The sequence below is a fragment of the Aotus nancymaae genome, unplaced genomic scaffold, assembly GCF_030222135.1.
Source record: "Aotus nancymaae isolate 86718 unplaced genomic scaffold, 86718_ANA_hifiasm-v0.15.2.pri h1tg000010l, whole genome shotgun sequence".
Classification (NCBI taxonomy): domain Eukaryota; kingdom Metazoa; phylum Chordata; class Mammalia; order Primates; family Aotidae; genus Aotus; species Aotus nancymaae.
Window position 1 is genome coordinate 15769180 of NW_026988421.1, and position 13164 is coordinate 15782343.

A 13164-nucleotide genomic window follows, 5' to 3' on the forward strand; every position below is an offset into this window, starting at 1 on the left:
TGGGAAAGGAAAAGTCTTGTCAATAAATTGTGCTGGGAAAACTGGATGTGTATATGAAAAATAATGAAACTAGACCCCTATCTCTCACCATATATAAAAATCAAATGAAAATGGACTAAAGACTTAGAAATCTAAGACCTCAACCTATGAAACTACTACAACATTGGGAAAACTCTCCAGGATACCCAGGGACTAGGCAAAAATTTCTTGAGTAATACCCCACAAGCACAGGAAACCAAAGCAAAAATGGATAAATGGGATCACATCAAGTTAAAAAGCTTCTACACAGCAAAGGAAACAATCAACAACATGAAAAGACAATCCACAGAATGGAAGAAAATATTCGCAAACTATCATTCTGACAAGGCATTAAAAACCAGAATATATAATAAGCTTAAACAATACTATAAGAAAAAAAACTAATAATCCAATTCGAAAATGTGCAAAAGATTTGAATAGACATTTCTCAGAAGAAGACATACCAACATCAAAAGATATATAAAAAGGTGTTCAACATCACTGATCATCAGAGAAATGAAAATAAAAACTACAATGAGATATCATCAAACCCCAGTGAAACAGCTCATATCCAAAGGCAGGCAAAAACAAATTGCTGGTCAGTATATGGAGAAAAGGGAACCCTCTTACACTGTTGGTGGGAATGAAAATTAGTATAACTACTATGGAAAGTAGTTTGGAGGTCCCTCAAAAAATTAAAAATAGAGTTACCACAGGATTCAGCAATCCCACTGCTAGGTATAAACCTAATGATTGAATTCATGGAGATAGAGAGTAGGAGGATGGTTACCTGAGGCTGGGAAAGGTATTGGGGTGGGGGAAATAGGGATGATTAATGGGTAAAAAATACAATTAGTCTGAATTGTTTATAACACAAAGGATAAACACTCGAGGTGATGAATGCCCTACTTAACCTGATGTGTTTATTAGGGATTGTATACCTGTGTCAAAATATCTCATGTATATTTTATTCAATAGACATAGAAATATTCATTTCATTTATTTCCTCATTAGTGATTTTTGTTAACTTGCATGATACAAGGAATTGGTTAATCTATTTCAAATTTATGGGCATAAAGTCATTCATTGTATTCCCTTATTATTTTTTAACGTCTACAAACTGCAAATTGAAATTAAATAATACCAATTACAATAGCCTCAAAGAACATAAAATATTTTGGTATAAAATCTAAAAATATGGCCGGGCCCAGTGGCTCATGCCTGTAATCCCAGCACTTTGGGAGGCCGAGGTAGGCGGCTTCCCTGAGCTCAGGAGTTGGAGATCAGTCTGGCCCACATGGCGAAGCCCCATCTCTACTAAAACTACAAAAAAAAAATTAGCCAGGCGTGATGGCAGGCGCTTGTAAGCCCAGCTACTCGGGAGGCTGAGGCAGGAGAATCACCTGAACCTGGGAGAAGGCAGTTGCAGTAAGCCGAGATCATGCCATTGCACTCCAGCCTGGGCAACAGGGCAAGACTCCGTCTCGGGGGGAAAAAAATCTAAAAATATATACACAGAATCCATATCTGATAACTACAAAAAACTGTTGTAAAAAATCAGTGAAAACCCAAACAGATGAGAAAACATACTGCAATGAAGAACAAGATAATTCAATATTGTTTACATATCAATTCTCCTCAAAATGATTTGCTGAGTCAATATAATCTCCATAAAAATCCCAGTAAGATTTTTTTGACAAACTGTTCTAAAATGTGTAAGAAAAACAAAATGAACTAGAATAACCAAGTAAATTTTCAAAAATAAAAATAAAGTTGGGGGAATCTCATCATCTAACTTCAAGATTTACTGTAAAAATATACTAATCTCAGCATTTTGGGAGGCCGAGGTGAGCGGATCACTCGAGGCCAGGAGTTAGAGACCAGCCTGGCCAACATGTGGAAACCCTGTCTCTACCAAAAATATAAAAATTAGCCAGGTATGGTGGCACATGCTTGTAATCCCAGCTGCTCCGGAGGCTGAGGCAGGAGAACCACTTGAACCCAGAAGGCAGATATTGAAGTGAGCCAAGATCATGCCACTGCACTCCAGCCTGGGCAACAGAGTGAGACTCCATCTCAAATATATATATATACATGCACACACTAATAAAGTAAGTGAGGAATTTGCAAAAGATAGATATATAGATCAATGAAATAGGAAACAGTCAAAAAATAAATATACATAAAGATGTCCAATTAATTTTCAATAAAGCTGCAAAGACAAATTAATGAATAAAGGATAGTCTTTTCAACAAATGGTCATTGGATAATAAAGGCTCAACTTATCAGGAGGACATAATCCAAAATTTTATGTACCTCATAACAGAGTTTCAAAATACAGGAAGAAGAAACAGATAAGACTGCAGGAAGGTGCTCGCTTTGGCAGCACATATACTAAGTTTGGAATGATACAGAGAAGATTAGCATGGCCCCTGCGCAAGGATAACATGCAAATTCATGAAGCGTTCCATATTTTTAATGGCCATACTGCCCAAAGTAATTTACAGATTCAACGCTATCCCCATCAAGCTACCAATGACCTTCTTCACAGAACTGGAAAAAACCACCTTAAACTTCATATGGAACCAAAAGAGAGCCCGCATAGCCAAGTCAATTCTAAGCAAAAAGAACAAAGCGGGAGGCATCACACTACTGGACTTCAAGCTATACTACAAGGCTACAGTAATCAAAACAGCATGGTACTGGTACCAAAACAGAGATATAGACCAATGGAACAGAACAGAGGCCTCGGAGGCAACACCACACAACTACAACCATCTGATCTTTGACAAATCTGACAAAAACAAGCAATGGGGAAAGGATTCCCTGTTTAATAAATGGTGCTGGGAAAACTGGCTAGCCATGTGCAAAAAGCAGAAACTGGACTCCTTCCTGACACCTTACACTAAAATTAACTCCAGGTGGATTAAAGACTTAAACATAAGACCTAACACCATAAAAACTCTAGAAGAAAGTCTAAGCAAAACCATTCAGGACATAGGCATAGGCAAGGACTTCATGACTAAAACACCAAAAGAATTGGCAACAAAAGCCAAAATAGACAAATGGGACCTAATCAAACTCCACAGCTTCTGCACGGCAAAAGAAACCGTCATTAGAGTGAATCGGCAACCAACAGAATGGGAAAAAATTTTTGCAATCTACCCATCTGACAAAGGGCTAATATCCAGAATCTACAAAGAACAAAAACAGATTTACAAGAAAAAAACAAGCCCATTCAAAGGTGGGCGAAGGATATGAACAGACACTTTACAAAAGAAGACATATATGAGGCCAATAAACATATGAAAAAATGCTCATCATCACTGACCATTAGAGAAATGCAAATCAAAACTACATTGAGATACCATCTCACGCCAGTTAGAATGGCGATCATTAAAAAATCTGGAGACAACAGATGCTGGAGAGGATGTGGAGAAATAGGAACACTTTTACACTGTTGGTGAGAGTGTAAATTAGTTCAACCATTGTGGAAGACAGTGTGGCGATTCCTCAAGGACCTAGAAATAGAAATACCATTTGACCCAGCAATCCCATTACTTGGTATATACCCAAAGGATTATAAATTGTTCTATTATAAGGACACATGCACACAAATGTTCACTGCAGCACTGTTTACAATAGCAAAGTCTTGGAACCAACCCAAATGCCCATCGATGATAGACTGGACAGGGAAAATGTGGCACATATACACCATGGAATACTATGCAGTCATAAAAAACGATGAGTTCGTGTCCTTTGTAGGGACATGGATAAACATGGAAACAATCATTCTCAGTAAACTGACACAAGAACAGAAAATCAAACACCACATGTTCTCACTCATAGGCGGGTGCCTAACAATGAGAATATATGGACACAGGGAGGGGAGCATCACATACTGGGGTCTGTAGGGGGGAACTAGGGTAGGGACAGCAGGGGGTGGGGAGTTGGGGAGGGATAGCATGGGGAGAAATGCCAGATATAGGTCATGGGGAGGAAGGCAGGAAACCACACTGCCACGTATGTACCTATGCAACAATCTTGCATGCTCATCACATGTACCCCAAAACCTAAAATGCAATAAAATATATATTTTTAAAAAAGACTGCAGGGAGAAAGAGGTAAATACAAAATTATAACTGAAGATACCTTTCTCTCAGTAAGTGATAAAAACAGACAGAAAATCAGAATGGTTGTAGAAGACTTGAACAAGACTATCAATCAAGTTGACCTAACTGAAATGTATACAATACTCCACCCATCAATAGAAGAACATGCATTCTTTTCACATGCACAAAATAATACTTACCAAGATATACAATATTCTGGCCAATAAATTTTAAAGGATTCTAGTCATATAGCCTTATGTATATTAAATAAGTTGAATTTATATTGATAAGTTGAATTTGGAGTTTAAAAAAACTTCAGGCGTAGAGGGCTTCAATGGTGAATTCCACCAAATACATAATGAAGAATATAATGCCAATTTCATAAAAACTCTTTCAGCAAATGATCAGGAGAGTCTTGTGGGGCTCATTATATAAGGCCAGCATTGTCTTGTCACCAAAACTAGTTATATATTACAAGAAAAGTACAGACTAATGTCTCTCATGAACATGGATACACAAATTCTAAATAAAACTTCAACAAACCAAATCCAACCTAATATAAAAAGAAATGCATATCACTTCAGATGAAGTTTATCTTAGGAATGTAAGTTTGGTTTAACATTCAAAAATTATGTACATAATTCACCATGTTAATAAACTTGAAAAAAATCATATGATTTTCTCAATGGGCACAGAAAATGTTTTTAACACAATCCAGTTTCCATCACTGGTAAAAACTCTTGGCAAACTAGGAATAGAAGGGAACTTTCTCAGTGTGATAAAAGGCATCTTAAAAACAAACAAACAAACAAACTTACAGATAACATCATACTTAATTGTTAAAGATCAAATATCTTCTCCTAAATCATGAATAAGATTGACCACTCTCATCACCTCTATTCATCACTGTAATAGAGGTTCTGGCCTGTGAAATAAGGCAAGAAAAAACAACAGCATCTAGATTGCAAAGAAATGAGTAAACATATCTTTATTTGTAAACAGTATAATCATCTAAGTAGAAAGCCATAAGGAATCTACAAAAATCTATATATACAAGTTATAATTAAGTTTGGTAAGATTGCAAGATAAAAAATCAAACACAAAAATCAGTTGTTTTTTCAGTATGATAGCAACAATCAAAACTGAAAGTTTAAAAAATGCCATTTACAATAGCATCCAAAAATATTAACTACATAGGGAAAAATCTGACAAAACAGGTGCAAGACCTATTGACTAGAAATTTTAAAACATTGCTGACAGATTAAAGAACTAAAGAAATAAACAGATATACCATGTTAGGAAACTTGATAAGGTGTTCATTTTCCCCAAAATTGATCTATAGACTCAACATAATTCCAAACAAAATCCTAGTAGGCTTTTTATAGAAACTGACAAGCTGATTCTAAAATTCATATGGAAATACAAAGGACTCAGAGTAGCCAAACTAACGGGAAAAGAACAAAATTGAAAAACACTACCTGAATTCAACACTTATAAAGAAATAATAATCAAGACACTGTTGTACTGATATACAAATAGACAAAGAGATCAAGAAGCAAAGCAGAGTCCAGAAACAGTAACACAAATACATGAATGGTTTCGACAAAGGTACAAAGCTACCTTAACAGAAAAAGAACACTCTTTTCAACAAATAGTGCTAAAACAAATATCTGTATGCCAAAAAACTGAATTTAGATCCATACCTCGCTCCATATATAGAAATATAGAAATTAACTTAAAATGGACCACAAATCTAAATGTAAAATCTAAAATTATAAAACTTCTAGAGGAAAAATAAAATGAAGAAAATATTCATCAAATTGGTTTAGGCAGTTTTCCTTTTTTTTTTTTTTTTTTTTCCTCAATTTTTAAAGACAGGGTCTTGCTGTGTTGCCCAGGCTGGAGTACAATGGCACAATCACAGCTCAGCTCACTACAGCCTCCAATTCCTGTATTCAAGTGATCCTCCCATCTCAGCCATCCAAGTAGCTGGGCTACATGCACATACCACCACACCCAGCTAATTTTTCAAACATTTTTGTAGCAGCAAGGTCTTGCCTTGTTTCCCAGGCTGGTCTCAAACTCCTAAACTCAAGTGATCCTCCAGCCTTGAGCTCCCAAAGCGCTGGGATTACAGACATGAGCTATGATACCCAGCCTAGGCAAAGTTTTCTTAGGTACAACATAAAAAGCATAATCCATAAAAGAAAAAAGTGATAAAACGGAATTCATCAATTTAAAAATTATGTTCTTTGAAAAGCACTGTCAAGAGATTTAATTCTCTTTTCATTGCGTTTTCATAGACAAGCCCCAGACTGGTAGAAAATATATGCAAATGATATACCTCATAAGAAGCTAGTAATCCAGACAAAATCAGTAAGAAAATGTTTTTAACATGCAAAATACTTGAACAGATACCTGTTAAAGAAGATATACAGATGGCAAATAAGCACATGAGAAGATACTCAGTATTATTAGTCATTAGGGAAATGCAAATTAAAACCCAATAATATACCATTCACCTATTAGAATCACTAAAATTTAAAAGACTAACCATGCCAAGTATTGGCATGGATGTGAATTAACTAGATAGAATACTGACTTACTGCTGGTGGGAACATAAATGATATGTTGAAAAACAGTTTCTCAGTTTCTGTAAAAGTTGCACATATATCTACCATATGATCCAGCCATTCTCAGGTATTTCCCCAAGAGAAAGGAAAGCATATGTCCATACAAAGACATAAAGACTTCCACATGAAACTTCACAGCAGCTTTATAAGGAGCAGCCAAAATTTTGAAACAATCCAAATGTCCATCAGCAGTTGAATGGATAAACAAATAATGGTGTATCCAGACACTGGTACACTATTCAGCAGTAGAATAAACTAATACACCATGAATTAGTCTCAAAATAAACAGGCTGTGTGAAAGAAGCCAGACAAAACAGAAGTATATAATGTATGATTCTATTTACAAAAAGTTCTAGAAAATACCAACAAATCTATAATGAGAGAAAGCAGATCAATAGTTGCCCTGGGACAGGAATAGGCAACTGGAAGAGGGAAGGTTTACAAAGGAAACATATGGGACTTTCTAGTGTGACTGATATTTTCATGATTTTGACTGTAGTGACAGTTACAGCTGCAAATACATATGACAAAACTTATCAAATTGTACAATTTAAATAAATAAATTGTACATTTTAAATTGTGCTGTTTATTTTAACAATTACTCCTCAATAAATCTCTTTAAAATTTTGTTTAAATAGCTATCAAAATTATAATTAAACACCTCATTTTTCACAATACTAAGAAGGAAAAACAGCCCTATAGGGTAGTATATAAGTGGTAACCTAGTGTGAAGAGTCAGACAAGCCTCCTTTAGAAACCAGTATTTAAGCTAAGATTAGAAGGATGATAAGTAATCATCCAAGCAAAGACCAAAGAGAGAGGAAAGAGTTTACAGGAGTAACTGTGTATAAAGTGCATTGAGCCCAAAAAGAATGTGACACTTTCAAGGAACTTTAAAAGATCAGTCAGGGCAGAGGAAAGGAGGGGTGAGTCTAATCGGCTAAAGGGGCCAAATCATCCAGACACGTTCTTGAAAACCATGCTACTACAAGTAACTTACCTTACCAATTTAGAATCTAAGAAACACGCAATTTAAATTAAATTCCTACTGTGTGATTATATACTTTAATAATGTAAAAATAATCCACAGATATAAATTATCTATTACAATACAACTTTGAAATAAAAGTCTTCTTTATCACAATGTAACTTTGAAATAAAGAAGTCTTCATGGGGACAGGGAACATTCAGTTTAAGTTTACAGTTGCTGTTAGTTTCCCTACAAGTAAAAAGGATTCCAAATGCATATGTATTTGCATATGCATATATTTTTAACAGCTTAGGGGAAGAGTTTACACATTAATTCTGCCCCTTTTTGTTTGCAATAACAACCTAATTCCTGACATTATATCATTATATCTTCATTTTGCTGTCACCACAGATAGAATGTTTCCTATATTTATATACAAAATTTTAAGAAGAGTCCTGCTCTGACACCCAGGTTGGAGCACAGTGGCATGATCATAGCTCACTGCAGCCTCAAAGTCCCGGGCTCAAGCAATACTTCCACTTCACTCCCTCTTGTAGCTGTGACCACAGGTGTGCGCCACCATGCCCAGATATTTTATTTATATTTTCTGTAGAGATGAGGTCTCACTATCTTGCCCAGGCTGGTCTCAAACTTCTGAGCTCAAGGGATCATCCCGCCTCAGCCTCCCAAAGTGCTGGGATTACAAGCCTGAGCCACGGCATCCAGCATACTTCCATTTTAAATGTGCAAAATGAAATATCCAAGTCTGACTAACTTAAGTGGGGTAAAAATATATACCTTTATATTTGACTAATATAAAGACCAAGACTCATTATATTTATATAAATTTATACAAATCTCAACTACTCTACAAAATTAATTCTGAAGAACCCCCTTCTAAAAGAGAATGTCATTCAAACAGATTATAGCAAAATGTTTTCTTGCTTCACATTACACTGAACTATTCAAATAAATACAACTTGAATTAGAGTCTATATCTTTGATTATTATATTTCAAATATATTTTCCTATTCTCTATCCCAAAATCCTTTAGTCTAGCTTTGGCTGAAAAATCAATGTTCCTTTTGTTTTACCTGTGTAAGGAAGGAATGGTTTGTTATTCTGAGTGTTTCATTCTTTTCAAATGGAAACAGAAGATGAATCAATGCTAAGAGAACTGAAGTACCACTTTTGATACTATATTTGCTTCTGCATTTCTTCCCCCAACTATCAATCTTCTATCCTCAAGAAGCATTTGAAGAACACTTTTACTCCCTAGTGAAATCCCTATAGTAGAAAAAAAGCTAAGTTACCATGGAACCAGCCAATTAATTTTGACACCTGCTTACCAAGATTGATCAATCATTTCTGATGTCTGTTTGTAAGGTTCCTATCCTTCAGTTTTTAGAAAAAGATTTTCAAGATAATTAGTGAAGCGAGATTTTCTAGTCTTTCCCGCTGTGTTATTACTTCAAATGCCAGATAAAACAAGCTACTATCTTCAAATAAACCCTTCATAGGTTTATTTGCATGTACTTTACCAAGAAGAATTTTTTTCTACTAAATATAATCCCTCTCTTTAACATTAAATACCAATGTTTTCTTTATCCCTAAGAGTATACATAATAAAACATAGTTACACCAGTTATATTTACTCTAATTAATAGCTTGTATTCCACAGAGAAATGCAAAAGCATTTACTCAATAGAGTACAATAAGTCCTATGAAATAACAGCTTCCAAGGAAATGATGAATACTCAATGATTAGCTCACTATTTATTTTTTTTTAACAGTATCTACACCAAATATCTATTCTTGTTCTACTCACTAATGTATTTTGTTTATGAACACCACCTCTCAATGTTATTTAAGCTAGTTTTAACTTGTTCTGTGATCTTTTTAACTAGGACAACGTTTGCTAGCGAGGTCACAGGCTGCTGATTCAGCTGATTAACAAGTTCCACTACTTTAAAATGTATTATAAATACGAGCTTCTCAGGACTACAGCAATTTTTATCCTCTTTAGACAAATGGAGCAAATCCACCCTCACAAAAGCCAATATCTCTAAATTACATATAAATCAGGCAATCTCCCTATTTATGTAAAAAAAATGTAAAGAATGGATGAGGCTTTTTCACTGCTGACTACCAGTTTATATGTTCAAAATTCTCTCTTGCTAAGACGCTGAATGCTACAGTCATAGCAAAAGTTTAATAACACAAGTAAAAAAAAAAGCTGCTAACAACATCTTGAAACACTTTTTAAACTTTTAAATAGCACCTCTTCTGATTTTTTTTTAAAAAGTATTTGTAAAACTACATTACTATAAAAAAGAAAAAGGAAAATATACTGTGTTTAAACTCCAGGAAATTGTCCTAGACTACATTAATAAGGTGAACCACAGTCTTACCTTTGCCTTAGAGCCCAAGAGAAATTTCACCTAGATTTTGGCTACCAGCCTGACAATATCAGTAATCTACAATATTCAATGTAATCTCAGAGCCACAAACCAGCCAGTAAACCTCATACTAAGTATCTATAAGACTAAGAAGCTGTCGTTCTTAACGACCGTTATGTACACTTTGTTAGAAGCCTGCCTCAAAGTTAACTGACTTATTTGCTACTGCCCCACACTTACCCATTGCTTATTTCAGGCAGGAATGTAATAAACATCAACCAATACAAAGAAAGTACCTTCACCTTAGCGAAGCAAACTCCTTAGGCTCCTCGTGCTTCAGAAAAGCCAAAGCGATGTTCCCACACAATAGCTAATACTGAATTAACCGATTACAAAAAAATCCATTATCCTCACCACATAAAAACGTCTGGGTATTTCATCCTTCTATCTAACCTAAAGTCACCTTCCTATGTCTCAATTCAAGATTGTCCTAGCAAATTCAACACAGCAAATTCGTTTAAAGTACAAATTCTGGAGTGTATACTGCCTCCAGATGTGCCAGCTGATTTGGAATCACAACTCGGTCCCTACTACTGTGTAATCTCGGGCAAGTTACTTAAATGTATCGCCTCGATTTCTCTCCGTAAATCCAGCATAATAATTCTAGCAACTCATAGAGTAGTTGTAAGGAATAAATGAGAAAATCAACGTAAAGTGCTTAGAAGAGTGTTTGGCACTTAGCAAGCCCATCATAAACTCTACTTATTGAGATCACTATGATGACTACATAAATGTTAGTAGGGGTCACCTCTAGAGAGAAGAGGAGGATGGGGGAAGAGAGGCACTGGTATATCATAACTTTGAACCTTTACACTTTTGTATTTGAATTTTTCACAATGCGCATGTATTTCATGAGTGACTTGGATAATTTCTGATTTTTAAATATTATCCTAAGAAAATGGTGCTGGGCATCGTAACTGACTGTGAAAATGTTCGTGTTGAGCAGCGGATCAGAAGCCGCTGCGGACATTTGGAACGCTCGAGAAAGGCTTTGCTCCTCGTCGGTCACGGCTCCGCGCGGCCCGAGCGCCGCGGGGCTGGAGGGGGCGCGGCTCGGGACCCACTCCCGCCCGCTCCCGCCGCGCGCTGCGGTTCGCTACCGGCCCGGGAATTCGAGCCCGCGGCGGGGGAGGCCGCGAGCGAGTCTGGGCTGAAGGTTCGGGGTCCGGAGAAGGCACTTACTTGAACCTGCCCTGGCAGTGCTGGCACTGGTCCCCCACCCAGCCCGGGTCGCAGAGGCAGGTGGAGTTGACACAGCGGCCCGAGAAGCAGGAGCCAGTCCTCTCGCACGGCTTAGACTGGGACACCTGCGCATAGAGCGCCAGGTAGAGGAAGCCATAGCACAGCAGCCAGCTGTTCCCGTCCAGCAGCCAGGAGGAGGCGCCCCCGCCGCCGCCGCCCGCCGGCCGAGCCCTCCACAGCCCCGGGGCCGCCGGCTGCGGGGGACCAGTGTGGGCCTGGCCCCCCGTCTCCATCTTCCCCGGCGCCCCTGCCCCGCGAGGCTGCGCTCGTCGGCGCTGACAGAGATGCTGCTGACGGGAATTCCGGCCGCAGAAAACCTCGTCGCCGCCGCTTCTCCTCACCGGCGCCCGTCCCAGTCCCGCTGCCCGGTCAAGAGGGGCAGAGCCCAACCGCCGTCGCCTCCGCTCGGCTGCCTCCAGTCGCACTTGGGCATCGCCGCCCAGTCTCCTGACCTTGTCCTTAGAGGGCCGACCCCACAGCCGCGGCGTCCTGGATCCGGCCGGAGGCGGGGAGCGGGCGGCGCCGACAGCGCCTGGCGCTCCTGAGGGGACCTGACCGGGAGGAGGAGGGGACCCCGCGCGCGGCCCCGCCTCGCCTGCGGCCCGCGCCAACTGCCTCAGCTCAGAGCGCTGCGCGCCCGGGAGGGCGGGGGCCGAGCGGGAGCCCCGAAGTGGGCGCGCCCAACGCGGAAGGGGGCGCTCAGGGAGGCGGCAGTCAGCCCCGTCTCACCGACCCTGCGGCCGGCAGCGCCCGGGCAGCCATTCTGTCTCTGGTGCCTAGAGCCGGTCGCGGCAGCAGCCCTGGGAGCCCATAATGCGTGGGGCCACCCCCCCCGCCCTCGCGCGCGCCCACGCTCCCCCTAACAAGCCCAGCGTCTTGGTCTCGCCCCGCCCCTGACAGGGACCGCGGACGCCCCCCGCGCGCGCCCACCCTGCCTGGCCCGCACGCTGAGGAGATACCGGCCCCCCAGGTGTGGCCCGCGTGCCGGTCCCCCCCGGCCCGTGCCGGACCCCGGCCCCACCCGCACCCCGCGCCCGCGGAGCCCCACAAATGAGAAATCGACAGGGGCCTCGCAGCTTAAGGAGAAAAGAAGCCCTTCCCATCGGCTGTCTGCAGCTGCAAAAGTGCAGCGCTTTTTCCCTAGCGCTTCTCCCTTCCTCCGCCCCATCCTCCTGCCTATTTCTTCTTTTTCTTTTAAAAGAGAAAAACTCCAACACACAAAGAGCTGAGCATGTGCAGCAGGCAAAAGCCTTAAAGGCACCGCAGTCCGACCACGTTGTGGGGTCAGCGAGGGCTGGGAGGGGCGGGGATTGCGGACTGCAAGAGGCGCTGGACGGTCTCCGCGGAGGGACCTTGGAGGGGGAGCCATTGCTGCCTCGGAAATGAGGCCCCCGCCCCCAACAAAGAACTGCGAGACTCCGAGCCCCGCGCGCTCCACCCCTTGCAGACGCTGCCTCGGAACCCCACGTCTCTCATTTTCTGCTTGTCAGTGCTCCCTCCTCCATCTGGGACGATCTGCCTTGAAAAATATTGCAGCATCGGGGCTTTTTTTCAGAAGAGCAGAAGTGATGCCCATGAGCCGTTTTCCTTCCTCAGCAGCACTTTTTCTTCTTCAGATGACTTTCCAAGATTGGATGGCATATTCTCAGTTTTTTGCTTTGTACTTTTGTGACTTCTCTAGACAGCTGCCTTTTTATTTGACCCCCTTGAGAAAGGAAGCCAAACACACA

The 13164-nt window shown here is 40.3% G+C and overlaps 1 protein-coding gene and 1 non-coding gene across 4 annotated transcripts in view; one reads left to right on the plus strand and one right to left on the minus strand.

Annotated features, from left to right (window-relative positions):
- Positions 1-12047, minus strand: part of ATRNL1 (attractin like 1) — an 811501-nt gene extending 799454 nt beyond the window's left edge. For all 3 annotated transcript variants that reach the window (XM_064373808.1, XM_021676929.2, XM_064373807.1), the window contains exon 1: positions 11375-12047. In XM_064373808.1, coding sequence (XP_064229878.1) covers positions 11375-11667 — 293 coding nt within the window. In that variant the 5' untranslated portion in view covers positions 11668-12047. The remainder of the gene's footprint in view (positions 1-11374) is intronic.
- On the plus strand, positions 2389-2495 carry LOC135274028 (U6 spliceosomal RNA). Its single transcript, XR_010341846.1, has one exon. It is a non-coding gene; the product is annotated as a U6 spliceosomal RNA (small nuclear RNA).
- Positions 12048-13164: the final 1117 nt, after the last annotated feature.